The following is a 15,743-nucleotide window of genomic DNA, read 5'->3' as shown; positions in this document are numbered from 1 at the left end:
TCCCATAACACTCGGTAGAGCAGCAGAAATGTATAAAGCTAAATAGGTGTACAGATATTAGCAGGATTGAGGTCTCTTATTTTTCCTTTCTACCTCTTAAATGGTCTTTTTCAGCTTTGATTAGCATCTGCAGAACTGTTTCACATTCAGAGTCACTTTATCCTTTTGGTTTTCTTTGTTCCTTGATCCCATTACTGCAGCGCTCTCCTTCAAGCTTCAGAACAAAAGTACTTTTGGGAGCAGAGGCCCTGTGGCGGGGAGCGGGAGCTCTGTTTTCCTCCTGGCAGTTTGCCATGGAGCCCAGCTGAGGCAGAATATTCTTGCTTGGTCAGTGCAACAGCTTCAGTAGCTGCACCAATGTACATCTAAGCCCCTACTGAGACCAGTCCCTTTCCTTAGCACAGGCAAACCTGTAGACAATAGTGAAGGGTAGGACTTTTTTTTTGTTTTTAAATAAGCGACTGTAACACAAAGCATTTTCCTCAGAAGGTACATTTATCCTAAGTGGCTCTTGCTGGTTTACACACACCCTGTCCTTCCTCTTGCTTTCGAAAGTTGTTCCACTTGATTGCTCAGTTTGCCTCTTTGAGTCAGTGGTGGCGGGGGAATTATAAAGGTGACGAAGGCGCAGCCAAGTCTCAAGTAGCATGTGCCAGATTTAGGCTGATTTAAAGCTGTGCAGACTGACTCCGAAACTTTCTTTGCACAAGGCACAAGGACTTTTGGAAAACGTTGCTGGTATTTTTGCCAGCAGTGTGCACCTGGCTCAGGGAACCTGCTGAGTTGTGCTCACCTTGCAAAGGCATCATGGTTGGTGATGTTTTGCAGATTGCCGGGCTACTCGTTGGTGGTATTGGCACAATTGGGACCTTCGCTGTCACAGGCATGCCTCAGTGGAGAGTGTCCGCCTTCATCGAGAATAACATCATCGTGTTTGAGACCATTTGGGAAGGCCTATGGATGCACTGCATCAGACAAGCCAACATCAGGATGCAGTGCAAGGTCTACGACTCCGTGCTGGCCCTCTCTCCGGACCTGCAGGCATCTAGAGGGCTGATGTGTGCTGGGTCAGCGCTCTCCTCCCTCGCTTTCCTGGTTGCCATCACGGGGTTGAAGTGCACACGGTGCATGCAAAGCAGCTGGCGAGACAAGGGCTATATTATCCTGACGTCTGGGCTTCTCTTCATCCTCTCAGGTGCTGTTGAGCTCATTCCAGTCTGCTGGGTTGCCCACACCATCATCAGTGACTTCTACAACCCCATGGTGAATGTTGCCCAGAAAAGGGAGCTTGGAGAGGCCCTGTACCTGGGCTGGGCAGCTGCCTTCTGCCTCCTCGCTGCTGGAGCCATATTCTGCTGCTTTTGCCGTTGTGGTGAGAAAACCAGAAGCTATGGATACTCCACACCGACCAGCTACCCCATGCACAGCCAGCACCTGCACAGGAAGACTGAGAGCTTGTACTCCAAAAGTCAGTACGTCTAGACGCCTCCTGCCTTCTCCTATTTTTAGAAGCATTCGATCTGTCTGGATGGATTTCAGCTTCTGCACAAGAGGGTAGCTAGAAAGCTACCTTTGCCTTCTGCCCTGCCACTGCTGCTGTTGCAGATGCGTTCTGGAGCTGCGGTCACCCCCAGCATGCTCTGCTGTGGCTAGTGATGCAGCACGGACAATTTTAATGCATGGAAAGGTGAATGTTTAAAATTATTGTAATAGTAACTTGGAATAGCTTTTGGGTTGTGTGGCTTTGCTTTTGGTTGCATTTTTTTGTGTTAAACAGTAATAAGGGGCTTAAAGTTCTACTACGATATGAAATTCTGGCCTATTGCAAAGAAGAGGGTAGTTAAACAGCTGGCCTTTTTTGCTTCTTTCCTTTTTTTTTTTTCTTTTTTCTTTTTTTTTTTTTCCCCTGCCTAGTAAAGAGGGGATAACAGTGAATAAGGACAAGTTAATAATGGCTTAAAAGAAAAGCATTCACTAAGGGATTGATTTACTGTAGATTTACTGGAAGGATGCATGAAGAATTTGTTCAGCAGAGGAAAGTAAGCTGAAATATACATGAAAATTACCCCTTATTTCAGAGAATAAACATAACTCTGAGTTCATCCTAAATATAATTTTTTTGTGAGAGTTAATATTTCTTTAGGTAATCCATATAGATCAAACTTATTCACATCTTTTTAGAAGCAGCAGTATTCCCTTGCAAAATTTTCATGGCTTACAACATTTTGCAATATTGTACAGGTCACGAACAGTGTTGGTTACTTGCTGAAGGACTTTATGATATACATATTTTTAAATAAGAATCTTTTGTACAGTCAGGCCAATATTTTTGCTGAGACACACTCACACCAGCATAGTTTATAGGCATAAAGAACATAAACTGTCATAGTATTTTCTCATAGTTCACATTAAAACAAGCCAGACAATATTTTTAACACACCCATAGTAAGGAACAGTGTAAAGAAACTGAGTATACTGAAAAATATACAGTTCCATACAAATTATTTTAATAAATGAGCCAAATTAATCAATGGTAGCAATATTTTAATAGAATTTGGTAACCAATGAAAAACGTGTACCTCCAGACCCACAGAAATCAATGGAATTTTACCTTTGACTGAACTGGGAACACAATTCAGTTTGTGGTGTTTAATGAAGATCAGCATTCTTGCTCTAGAGTTTGGCTGACTATTTTAAATGTTTTATAGAAAGTTTATCATGTGGTCTGTAGTTCTCCAGTAACTTCCTTGGACTACTACTGCTTGAAAGTTTGGAAGCGAATTCTTTACTTCGTAAGATGCAACTCTGAACAAGCTAGAAGAAATCAAAATCTGCTCTAGAACTCTCTTCACAGCGTTTGTAAGATACTATATATAGTAAGTTGTGCTTGGTCATGTAATTTTATTTTTCCTCTGTATTTTTAAGCGAATTATTTCTACATATGTATATGTGCAATGTACATGACCTTTCTGTAATATAGCTGTGTGTGGCTGTATTTGCTTTGTATTCTTTCATAAATGTTCATATACCAGTCCTGTCTCTTTTTTGGGGGGGAAGAGAGTGGAGGAGAAAACCTGTTGTTAGCTCACTTTATGAATATGTTGCACAGAACTCACAACTAGAACACCAGGGTTTATAGTGATGTCTATAATAAAGTATCATTCTAAAAGGTAGGTACAAGGTCTTATGCAGAAAACTACATGTATATGTACCTGTGCACTGTAGTTATCGCTGCAGGGGGTGACTCATACAATATGCATATAGGGGGTTTTTGCATCTCTGTAAAAGCCCTGGGTGCATCCAACACTAGTGCTACACGGAATAGTATTATCTGTTCTCAGGACAGCACACACTCATCTAGTTGCACAAACAAAAAGAGATACAAGAAAACTGTTAGAAGACTTCCAAAACTATCCACAGGAATAACAGGAACACAAGCTCAATGGGCTGTGAGTGGGACCATGAAGTTTTTGAAAATCTCCCTTAGAGATCCTATATATGCTGCAAACAGTTCATTTTAATGCAACATATACATGTGACCCCTTAAGTACCTCCCATGTACCTCCAGCCTTTTCCTGTAAATGATATCTTACCCATAGACCATAGCTTCAAGAGAACTTAAATGAAACTTCCATTTTAAACAGAGCTGGCCTCCCCCCTATTTGTGAATTAAATAAAACCTGAGGAGTCTGAGCAGAGAGTCCTGTCTAAGGGTGTATATCCAAGCACAAAACAAGCACCTGAAGCAAGAAACTTTCAAATATTGTGTTCTGTCAGTTAAAACTCATTTTCGTGCTTACAGACAGCAGAAACTGTTTGGGAAATAAGCAGTATTGCCCCCATAAATGAAAGCAAGGGTGTCTAGCTTATTCCCCTCTGCCCTGCACTTAGGGCACTGGTATGCATTCCTGCAGTGTAAAATGGACGTGGAGCCTTTCCAGGTTCACCTGGTGCCCTCTGTGCTGTGTAAATGAATGCACAACTTGCAAGTTAGAGGAGAGTAATGCTCATTTAACTCAGATGAGTGAAAGTTCAAGATTTCAATCAGCACTCCATGACTGAGCAGCTGGGCTTTCATCTCTAATGAGCTTTTTCTGAAATTCTCCCACTGCTGCTGCAGTTGTTGTGGAGGTCTAGATGGTAGAGCTGCCACCTGCATTCTTAGGCACTGCTCTCATTAGAGCGAGAGAGCAAGGTGGTTGCCACTCAGGTGGCAGTGGAGCAGTAGTTTCAGGAGCTGTTTTGTGCAGGAAAGGCAGAGCTGTAATAGAGCCTGCACGTATGTGAGCTCCTGACTTGCAATTTTATACGAGAGCGAATCATCTGATACATGAAGTTATCACACATCTGCAAATCTGATAAGGTCAGCTGCGTATAATGGATTTGTCTGTCTCTTTAAGGTGCAGTCCTAAATAGGTATTGTACTTCCCCAATTTTTGAACAGGTATGTTGTCTATATGTGAGAATTTATCTGTAGGCTCCTTGCTTTCTGCTTGATTCTCAAACACGGCTAGTAAAGAATACTAGAAAATGAAGCAGGGAGAGATTAGGAGAGGCCATCTAGTCTCAGGCCTCACATCCAGGAAAGCTCATTACTGAAATATAAGCATGGCCTTACTGTGTCAGCCTGGAGATGTACGGAGATCTGCCATTGCCACCATCAGAGACAGGGGCCTACAGAGCGACAGGAGACCAGAGCCAGCAGACAGTGGTGCTTGGGAGCCTGCTGTGCTCAAGCTATCTTTGTAATTAACAAAGCAACACGCTTGTCTGCAATTTAAGCCCTTCACCAAGGGCTATGTTCCAACTCCACACAGCAGATAGAGTGGGCTTTGTGAGTATGAGGCACAATGCACAGATCTCCCTTCCTGCTGAGCTGGAAGAAGGGCGATGCTGAGCAACTCCAGACCTGTGAAGGTCCTGGCCACTACTGCCAGTCCTGACACATGCGTACCCACTACCAATCTTGCCTTGCAGAGCAAAGCTGAGCCCCTGAACAGAGCCTCTCAAACAATGCCCACCTCCATTCTGCATTTTGGATGCTTCTAGCCCTTGGACTTTTCCTGAAGTGCTGTCACAGATCAACTCCCAGGCTGCAAAACAAACTGACCCCTTGATCACCATGCTGCCTCCCCACTCATCCCACTGCCCCATGGAGCTGGTGTCCACAATACTTTCCTGACAAGTCTCAGCAACGAACCGACACTAAAGGGTTGTAGGCTATTGGCAGTCCTAAACATGTGTTTCTTGAGAAATTAAGAGAAGGCTGACACCAACTAGTTTACCTGGATACTGCCAAGAGTCCCATTGGCACCATCAGTTCCTTTCACTAGTGAAAGGTGGTCCATGTAGGGCCAAAGAAGACAAACAGGAAGAGAAGACAGTAGTTCACTCTAGGAAAGGCGATATCTGATAACTACTCCATTGTGCTTCTCCATGAATAAATACACCAAAATGAATCCCAAGAGATATTTGTACAATAAAAACCTACAGAGATGGCTACTCTGCATTGTCCTTAGCAATCTATACCAGTGCTTAATTACTATTTGAATTAAAAAAAAGTTTTCATGAAGCTTGAAATAAATCTCCCCACTGCAGGCTACAGCTGCTCCATTTTTTTCTTGTCCCATCAGCTGCAGGCATAGAAAACGGACTACTGGTTTCCTTTAAAGCAGACAGTCTTTTCCACATTTCAGGACTGTTACCATCTGACCTTTTGAACCTCTGTTGCTTAGCTCATCTCTAATTCTTACCTCACTGCCATGTTGGTTAAAATTCTCCCCATACTTGTTTACCTCTTCTGGCTGTTTTTGGCTGTTCCACCTCTTTCTCTAGGTTCGATGCTCAAAACTGGACAAAGAATCCCACAGGAGGCCTCACCACTGCTGAGCAGGCTGAAGATACTCATTGTAGGTTATCACAGCATGGGGTAAATGTTTTGCAAAACCAAGCAAATGCCTTCCTTGAATATGTTAAATGCATTGCACTTCTGTTATTCCAGGCCTCAAGATCACCAGCTTTCCTGCACTGTGGGACTTAACCCTTGACAGTACGATGACCAGCAGGGCGCCTAATGCAAATTTCATTGCTGCAGTTCCTCCTTTATTGCTAGATCCCTGAGGATGATAAGATGAGATCCCAGTGAAATCCTTTGCTCTACCAATAGCAGAAATCAATGTCTGGAAATAGGAACATGATAGTTCTCCTTCCAATATATCATTTTGTTGTTTTACTCACTCATAGATTCTGCATCCATATTACACTACTTTTACTCCTTTCCATCCCTTCAGTGTCTCTGTTAATTTCCCACTGCTATGTTGGATGCTTTAATAAGCTCCAAATTGAACAGATTTCCTCAACTTCTATTTTCTAGAAAATGTTGCCAAACAAAAACTAAATCCATTTTTGCTAAGTCAATGCTGCATTTTATTTAACTTCCCATTTATTTCTAGGTATTCATTCTTTTCTTCATAATGTAAAACCCATCATCTTTTACTATTAGATTCTGACTAATGGTTTTCTAGTTATGCACAAAGTTTTCCTCCTCCCCACACATTCTCATAGTTTCACTGTTCTCCAGACACACAGTTATCATTCCTGACTTGACGTGTATGTGAACAGTCCTTGCTTCCAGATTTGGAAATGCACATGCTGAATTTCCTTCAGTGCGAATTATTGTCTTTTTTTGGTTTCTGCTCATAAAGATTTGGAGTTTTTTAATCTACCTTTGATACAGTATTGTAATTCTGTCATCCTCTGCTTCTACTATATCCTTGTTACTTAAATTGAAAGAAAAGGAGCTGTAACTATCTTTCTTAGACTCATGCAGCCTGGTATACCTCTTCCCTTGCTGTGCCATATTACTTGTATGCCTGTAGTACATTTTTTTATTCTTTTTTTTGAAAGGCCTAATTAGGATTGACTTTTACAGAGCCTCATTTTCCCCTCACATTTTCTGACTGCTTAGGTATATTTTCTTTGTTGGTTGGTTTTCTGTTCCGTTCTTCTACCTTATCTGTAGAGTTATTAATCCAGTTGAATATCGACCTTACTGCTACAAGTGTCTCCTTGCCCATGGGAATCACATTCCAGACACTTCTTAAGGAATTTTTGAGCCTCATCCACATTCACATCCCTAAGATGTTCAGTCTAATTAATAAAGAATAACATGATCAGGATCAGAAGAGCTATTCTCCCTCAGTGCTCCAAGGACTTTCACCTCATTGGCAGTGGTCTTCTGCAGAGATACAGATCCTGTCATCATAATGATCCTTCACATACCGTTTTCTGACTCACAATGCGAGCCCTGTTCCATTCCAACATAAAAACATTGGATTTGCTAAGACCTTTCCCTCCTGCATTTTAGACTTGTTTTTAAGTCAGTCTGCACACATCAGGCTGTTTTCTCTACTTTTTCTTTTCCCTTCCCTAACTTACAGCCCCCTAACTCCAAACACACAGTTGGTAGAAATAGTTATCAGACATTCCTCCTTCTTCTGAAGTATTGCACTCTGTGCTAAACTGCACATCTCAGATCTGGAATGAAAGCAGCTACTCCTTGATCACAGACAAAGATGTTCATATTTTGACAGGCTACATATTATGCTGGAATTAGGAACAGCACTGTATTGTCCCTGGGGAAGCAGTGTGCCCACACTGGTGAATCATTTGTACCCTTGCAGGCTGTGGGCTGTCATTGTGCAGAGACACATCAACCCCAGAAAAATGCATCAGTGTGCAAAATTACAGTGACAGTGGTGCATCCTTGGAGCTACTACAATTCACGATGCTAGAGAGGGTCTTCTGAGCACAAGTGACAAAAATTGATTGCTTCCTGTGAAATACTCCTGCTTTGGTCTCTGTGCCAGCACAAATCCCAAGTAATTTATGACTTCCAGGAAGAGCCTCTTTTGTGTGAGTGCAGGAACAGCTGCTTGGCTGGGCAGGAGTCCCCTTGTCCTTTCTCCTCTCCTCTCCTCTCCTCTCCTCTCCTCTCCTCTCCTCTCCTCTCCTCTCCTCTCCTCTCCTCTCCTCTCCTCTCCTCTCCTCTCCTCTCCTCTCCTCTCCTCTCCTCTCCTCTCCTCTCCTCTCCTCTCCTCTCCTCTCCTCTCCTCTCCTCTCCTCTCCCTTCTCTCTCCTCTCCTATTTTAAGGAGATGAACTCTACCAGCTACAAAGGCCACAGAGGCAGGGGCTATGCTGCTCCTTCCTAGGGGACACCCAACTTGTCATCTGGGAAAAGTCAACCATGATGTCCCAGGGAAGAGGTGAATCCCAAACCTAAGAAGAAAGGAGTAATGGAACATCCTGGCCACAAACACAGAGGTTTCATACAGGACTCTGGATTTGGGTTGAGAGAAAGGGGAGAATGTGGGATTAGAGGCGATGACCCTGCTGTGTGCTGAGATGACATGTACGGAGGTGCCATTGGGTGCACAAAGTTCCGGCTAGTGGTGACGGAGCTCAGGTTGTTAGGGTTTATTATGGAGGTGGAATTTAACAGTGTAGTTACTTACATTCAGGAGGTGGGTTTTGAGAAAAGACAAAAAGTGAGTGGGAGGGGACTGGACAGGTAGGAGCCCAAATTATGGCTGAGAAAGACGGGCAAAACCCCTGTTCTTCAATGTTAGAGACTTTTCTTTTTAGTTCCCTGCACCGTTTGGTTACTGGAAAGCTAGTTCAAGGGTGTATTATTAGGCTGTGCTCCAAAAGCAATCTTTCTTGGGATTCTGAGCCTAAGAGCTTGTTTTTAACAGTATCAGGTAGTCTAATAAAAGCTATTACCTCTTTCTACAGACCTTGCCTATCATCTATCTTCAGACCTTCACTGCTACAATATACCTTCTCCTCCTCTTTTATTCCATCACAGTAAATCATGTAAATAAAGGAGTTCCCCTGTGCTGCTTCCAGGAATAGCTTAACTGTGTACCCCACTGCTAACTCTTATGAAAGCAATCAATACTGTCTCGGGAATTTGCCACTGTTATATTTTCAACAGCTTAATGTGAACTGTGCAATCAAATGCCCCCAAATATTTTCTAGAGGAATACTTTGAGGTCCTGTCATAAACAGTAAAGTAAGATAGCACATTTTCTGGCAGGTGCTATTTCTATCAGGATGGCTGCTCCCTGTAGGCAAGTATTGAGATATTGAGGTGACAAATACCTTGTAAAAGCCTGAAGCAGTTTAGATGGATTAAATACTCAAAGGAGTATTTAATATTTTATTACTGTAGGGTTTTATTACACTGAACTTGAGTTAATTCACAGTGTCCAGGAGACAGACTTCCTCAGACATGGAATATCATTAAGAGTTTGGCAGTTTTGTCAGCTTGTAAATTTCAGGCATGCTGAGGAAGATGTCAGAAAATAAATATTAGTTCTTTTCAATTCAACTGTCAGTCATAGGTTGCCTCAAAGCTAGAGTTAGAGGTCAGTGCCCAAGTACAGTGCCTGTTATGTGTCTGGGGGAAATCCTTCTCTAAGCTACACTAAGCAGATGTTCCTCTCATTTCAAAATGTGCCACGCTTGAAGAGAGGGGGAAGAACATGTGCCTTCATCTTTTAACATATGTGCTGGCAGCAATATTAAAGTTACCACCAATAAAAAGGCCTCTGTTGCCTTCAGTCCATTTTCTCCTGAATTAAAACAGAATCAAAGTAACCTTTTGCTTCACCAACAGTCTCAAAATACAGCAGTCAAACGAAATGCCATATGAAGTAAAGGAACCATTAATTTGACTATGATTTCATTGACCAGTCCTTGTAAATAGCTGAAAACAAAGTGGTCAGTCCAGAGTGCGATGAATGAACAAGTTGAAGCCACAAGTAGGGAAGAACTGATGCCATTCACATGTGTTTCGAAAACAAGTGATCTGCAGACAATCCTAACCCTATTTGTTAACGCTTAAAGCAGATTTTACATGTAGAGGATGATCCAGGTCTATGTGGCTTCACCCAGCTCCTCTGCCCATGGGGACAGGATGCAGGGACCACAGAGCCACAGCCGGATGGGCTCCCCATTGCCAGGCTCTGCAGCTTTGCAGCCTCTGGGACGTTAAGAGACTTAACTGTAACTCTTAGTAATCAGTAATCTGCAGTGTGTATTTGATAAATCTGCATATTTGCCTGCTCCAAAAATGTTACTGAACCTTAAATTTAGCTCATTAGCTTGTAATGTAACCAACCTATCTATTCTTGACAAGAGCTCATAATGAACTATGTACATTACAGTTGTACATTTGTCAAAGGCTAAAGTATATTTGTCTATATATAAGTGCATGTGTATATATAAGGACCCTAGAATTCAAGGTACATAGAAGTTATACAAAGAGGAATGAAACCTGCTTTTTGGGATACAATGGAGTGATTACATTATTGATGCTTATAATTAATTAAACACTGGGGATCATGGACAGGTTCTGTTAATCATGTGGACTAGAGAGGCTCTAATTCCTCCTTGTCAAGGGGCATCAGCGTTTTAAAAGCTAGGGAGGGAATGGAAGATACTGCCCCAGGAAAAGATTTAAATGAATATCCTGATTTGAAGGGAAGAGAAAATGTAAATCTGAACAGAGATCCAGGGAAAGATTAGCTGTAATGGCTACATGCATATTTTCCTCTTTGAATGCAAATTTTGGGGTGGACATTTTTGCATAACTGGTGTTCTCATCTTGAGGCAGGTAAGCATTCAAATAGTGTAACAGATGGATGATACAGAGAAAGAGGAGACTTCTGAAGTCTAGTTGGGTGCAAATGGAATTTTCCTTTTATTTCTTCTCACCTGACACTAAAGCAATTGTATCTGCCGTGCTCACCTTGTAAACATGTACTTAATTTCTACTTTAGGAGCTGTCTGCTGTTCAGAGTAATTTTGAAGTAACTCAATCAACTAAGAATTTCTTTCTGAGAGGTGAAAGAGCCTTTAAAATGAGGTGCATTTCTCCAGGGTATGCAAGGGCATAAGAGCTCCCTCCAGGCTGATTCAAACACAGGGCTTTTCTGCAAAAGATGATTCTTACAGCAATTAGCAAAGCCAGGGACTCCTTGGCATTTAAGAGGTTGATGAGCTTTTCTAGTCCTCATGACCTTTCAAGATATTGGTAGTATTTTTGTTTTTTCGCCAACCTGTCTCCTGTAGGTCATTATCATTTTCATTTCTGAAACTTATCTTCAGGTTCAAAACTCCCATTTATTGGTTTTCCTTTCCTGCTTCCTTCCCCTCAGGTTTCAATAACAAGAACCATCCTGTCACTGGAGAGAACATGCATCAGTGTAGCCTGCTGTAGTAAGAGGGTGTTCCTCTCTTACACCTACACTTACATTGGATGTCACTCACCATAGGCACTACTTCCGATTAAAGATCAAAAAAACACTCAACCATTTAGCTAATCTCTGGATGTGTTGCTACACAGTCAGCATATGAAGCATATCTGCTATACAAACCATACCCTGACTGTCAGAGTGTAATTTTATGTGTGACCTCAATGACTGACCCTCCCAGAGTCGTGTAAAGAAAGATGATTTCAGAGCAATCCTGCTAGATAAGGCAGTCGGATAAATGGATTCAGAGCATGAGGTATGGTCTGTTCTCCAGCTGTGTATACCTTCAAGAGCTGGCTGGCTGAAAATGTTGCACAAAGAGTTTTTCTGTAGAAAAAAAGACATTTAAGTGCTAGTTTTGAGAGGGCTTTTCTGTGATAAAGTGGTTTGTTTTTTTTTTTTTTTTTTTAGGTTTAAATAACAAATAAAAAAAACAGTTTTGAGAATTCAGAGGTAGAAAGTCTCACAAGATGAATGGAAACTGTACTCAAGTTAAACAGCACAGGTCTTGTGTGCAGTCTTCTAAGGGACCAATATCCTGCCAGAAAAAGGAGTTTCTTCTAGACAGGTAACCATCCATAACATCTGATTTCATCTCTACCACCTCCTCCTCTGTGGCGTCAGATGAAGTGCCTTAACATTTCTGCAGCACAGGATTCTTTTTTTTTTATGTCTGCGAAAGAGTAGTGCAATATTCATCTCTCTATAAGAACAAATCCAATAATGTATTTTGTTTCTAAAGGTTACATTTCACATCTCAGCTGAAAACATTTTTTCTCCCCACATTCCTGCTGGCAGACTTGGAGGCAAAATGAATTGCCCAGATCCCTGGGGAGTATTTTCCATGTGGATATGTAACATTATACTATATGACTTGCATTATCGGGTATCCCTTCCTTACAGTTAGTAACTGTAGGAAGGAGGGGATTTTGTGGGCTCTCAGTGGTTTATGGGCAATTCACTTTTTCATGGGTTTTAGCTTTCACTTTGAATATGTTGTGTAGACACCTAAGGCTGTAACTAAATTAATGCAATCAAACGCAATGTCTGATATTTGCAAACACACAGAACTCACAACACAACAAGCCACAAGCAATCTAAGAATATGTCTTTCTTCAACAGCACTTTTAGTGACCTTCATTGTATTTAGTGGACCAGTATTTTTTGTTTGTTTATTTTTCTTTCTTTGTGTTTGTTTTTTTTTTTTCTTACCTTATTGTTTTGAAGAGCTGGAGTAACCAAAACCACATAAATTTCAACAACAGCAATGAGCTGTCAACATGTACTATTATCTCAAGGTAGAGAGAAGAAAGTAAAATACCCATAATGCAGCAATTATTCCTAACTTGCCCAAGGCAAATCAGTCTTTGGCATGCATTTTTGTCCAGGCTTGTAGGTATCTGTGCAGGCTGAGATACATGCTTGTGGGAGGGATCTCTGACTTTTTGTGAGGTGCATTGTACACTGAAAGAAAAGCTCATCCTTTTCAGATTGGACAATTGCCCCGAATTCTTCCTAGTGTTACCAAGAGAAGATTGTTAGTATGGAACATAATGACAGCACTATCCTTCTAATGGGGAGAGAGTCTCATAGAGGATTATTTCCGAAAAGCAGCCTTACTTGTGGATTCAAAAGCAGAAGCTGTGAAAGTCTGCCAGCTATTTTCTTTGTCGTCGTTGTGAATTATGTAGCTGGTAGAGTAAAGCTTTGATGTTGATTGGAATACTTGACTTTCCTGTACCTATCTAATGTAATGATTACACTTTTGTATTTGATCAAAACCAGGAATCTACATTAAAGAGCTACAACAAGTACCTCATATCTTGATTAAAAAAAAAATCAGATGTTTTCCCAGGGCAATTGCACTTAGAAAGTAAGCCCCACCCCAAGTTTAGCTTTTGTCATAAGAACAACTGTAATAACCTATTTTACATGATGTTTTAACAAATGGAAGTTCAGGTTTTCTGTACTAAGTTTCAACATAGCTGCAATCTTATAGTTAAGAAATTAGTAGCCCTGCAATTTGGTACCTTTGAATGAATCCCTGACAATTATAACATCACTACATACACAGTATGAGAAGCAGTAAAATCAGCTTGTGACACACCCCTCCTAGCTTCCTATTGGCTGGAAACTTGTTAGGCTTGATGGGTAGGAACTGTAGTCAGAGGGGATTTCAAAGCAAATAAATAGCAGGTACTTCTAGCCAGTCAGAAATGTATTTCTACCTGTCTGAACCTCAGATTGGAATGAACTGCTTTGAAAAAAACCGAACAACTGCTATATGAGGAAACGACTGGAGAAAGTATTCCCTCTTATACTTTATATTTCTTCTGTGAAAAAGGGATTTTGGAAGACTTTCTAGGCCACATCTCTAGAGGTATGTTTTTTGGAGGAAGCATGGCTTGCTGTGTGTTACAAATCACTGCTCTCATATTTGGAGGTGTTGGCATGGTTGGAACTTTGGCAGCCACAGTTATGCCACAGTGGAAAGTTTCTGCTCACATTGGCAGCAACATCATAGTATTTGAGAACATCTGGGAAGGACTGTGGATGAACTGCGTCAGTCTTATGGGCATCAAGTTGCAGTGCAAGTTCTATGGTTCCATCCTAGCTCTCCCCCCTACCTTGGAGGCATTCAGAGCCCTCATGTGCATTGCAGTGATCCTGTCAATCATTTCCTTTTTGATGGCTATTGTTGGTATGAAGTACACTCACAGGACCAAGGAAGATGCCCAGAGCATCAGTATCTTCATACTGGCAGCTGGAATTACCTTTCTCCTGACAGGCATCCTTGTTCTGATCCCTGTCTCCTGGACTGGAGGCATCATCATTCGCGACTTCTATGATCCGAAAGTCCCTACAACCCTGAAACGAGAACTAGGAGCTGCTCTCTACGTGGGCTGGGTGAGCGCTGCTCTTCTCATTGCTGCAGGAGCAATGTACTGTATCTTCTGGTGCTGGGGTGATAGATCCTCAAAATGCAGATACCCATCACTTTCCCGTCACAGATTGCGTAAACCTGACTTGGCAGGAGTGTCGTCCCAAAGTGTGCACGCCTATGTGTAGTTGCTATGGGTGAACTTTCTGCTTAGCATGTATGTATGTACTGATTTGCTTCAGTGTCTAATTAAACTCCAAGTCCGTAATGGAGAGAACAATTTTGTTCATTTGCTATTTGCTATTGACATACATAGCTGCTTTCTAGCATACTTAGAGGAAATGTTATTACATGTACATCAAGTTAGAGTACAATCAGAAGAAAAATCTCACCATTTTATGGGAATGAAGAATGGCACGGGAACAGCAGCGGCCATGGCTCTCTCGGAGAAGACACACAGCATACGGTTGGGCTGGAAGGAAGGTGACTGCTCTGCAATAGCACCGTTGCCTTCCCCTAAAGCCATGACATGCAAAGGGAGCAGTGCATTTCACTCGTAGGTAAAGTTTCCATAAGGACCATTCTAGGACAGTGGTGAGAAGTGTGGAGTTGACAACATGGCTGAAGCAGCTGCTGAATGAATGGAGAAGCTGTCAGCAATCTAGTTTCCAATATTGGCAAACAAATGTTCATACTCTCCCATCAGAGGCCTCTGTGATTGACAATGGACTTCACTGGTGCTTGTGGAGCTGATGTATCCTTCCTATCTCTTCTGCAGGGCACAGAATCTGGTTCATCGAATAATAAAACTTTTAATCACATTTCCAGGCTTTGCCATGAATGTGTTAGCTTTCTGTTGCTTGATGCATCTTGTCTTTTATGACTTTTCCTGTTCTATAGGTAGCATCTCCTTTTTTTTTTTTTATAAAATCCAGGACAGACCACTTGTCTTTATGCACTGAAAAGCACCATGCCAATGTAAAGTATAATTAAACAAGCCAGGCAACGTATAATAAATGTATAATCCCCATTTTCCTGTTGGAGGATGAAGAATTCCTGCCTACATCTCCTATCACACCCACAAAAGCCAGGCCCTGATGTTGTTCTGACTGTTTTGTGTTAGCAAGACTTATTTGAAAATGTAGACTGAGCAGCCTGATGCCTGTCTGTCCATTGTACAGAATTCAACAGTATTTTCAGTTGTTTTCTTTTTTCCACGACTGAAAACTTGGAACCTGCTTTTGACAGTGTGCATGTCACAATGTCGTTAAGTTACCAACAAAGATGTAAAACTGTTTTTCTGCTTCTTTACACCGTAGTAGTGGATAGTACCATTTAATTGATAATTTCATGACAGAGGTACTCAGTTTGATCTTTTTCTGTGTCTGTGACTGGCATCTGAAGAAAGAGTGCAATGACTTTTTGAGTTGAGCAGAGTAAGGCCTCTGTATATTCATTTGACTGTTCAGGTTGAAGCAGAACATTTAATTAAACAAGCCTTTTATTAACTCAACTTCAGATGAACCTAAATGAAACAGTGCT

General features: G+C 41.6%; 2 protein-coding genes across 2 annotated transcripts; both read left to right on the top strand.

Annotated features, from left to right (window-relative positions):
• The first annotated feature begins 529 nt into the window (after positions 1 to 529).
• LOC136111786 (claudin-8-like) lies at positions 530 to 1,735 on the top strand. The gene has a single exon (XM_065856183.2). It carries the CDS (start codon positions 808 to 810, stop codon positions 1,480 to 1,482), a length of 675 nt encoding a protein of 224 aa, XP_065712255.1. The 5' UTR covers positions 530 to 807; the 3' UTR covers positions 1,483 to 1,735.
• An 11,985-nt stretch (positions 1,736 to 13,720) lies between these two features.
• Positions 13,721 to 15,338, top strand: LOC136112546 (claudin-8-like). The gene is made up of 2 exons (XM_065857305.2): positions 13,721 to 14,306; positions 14,603 to 15,338. The coding sequence occupies exons 1-2, from the start codon at positions 13,721 to 13,723 to the stop codon at positions 14,686 to 14,688; spliced, it is 672 nt and encodes a 223-aa protein (XP_065713377.2). The 3' UTR covers positions 14,689 to 15,338.
• The last annotated feature ends 405 nt before the right edge of the window (positions 15,339 to 15,743 follow it).

Source organism: Patagioenas fasciata, chromosome 1 (genome assembly GCF_037038585.1).
Source record: "Patagioenas fasciata isolate bPatFas1 chromosome 1, bPatFas1.hap1, whole genome shotgun sequence".
NCBI classification, from domain to species: Eukaryota; Metazoa; Chordata; class Aves; order Columbiformes; family Columbidae; genus Patagioenas; species Patagioenas fasciata.
Note: the sequence above shows the minus strand (reverse complement) of the source record. Positions and strands in the feature narration are given on the sequence as shown.

Coding starts and splice junctions, on each gene's coding strand:
- LOC136112546 (XM_065857305.2), top strand. CDS start 13,721: ATGGCTTGCTGTGTGTTACAAATCACTGCTCTCATATTTGGAGGTGTT. Junction 14,307..14,602: donor TGATAGATCCTCAAAATGCA/GATACCCATCAC, acceptor CACCATTTTATG/GGAATGAAGAATGGCACGGG.
- LOC136111786 (XM_065856183.2), top strand. CDS start 808: ATGGTTGGTGATGTTTTGCAGATTGCCGGGCTACTCGTTGGTGGTATT.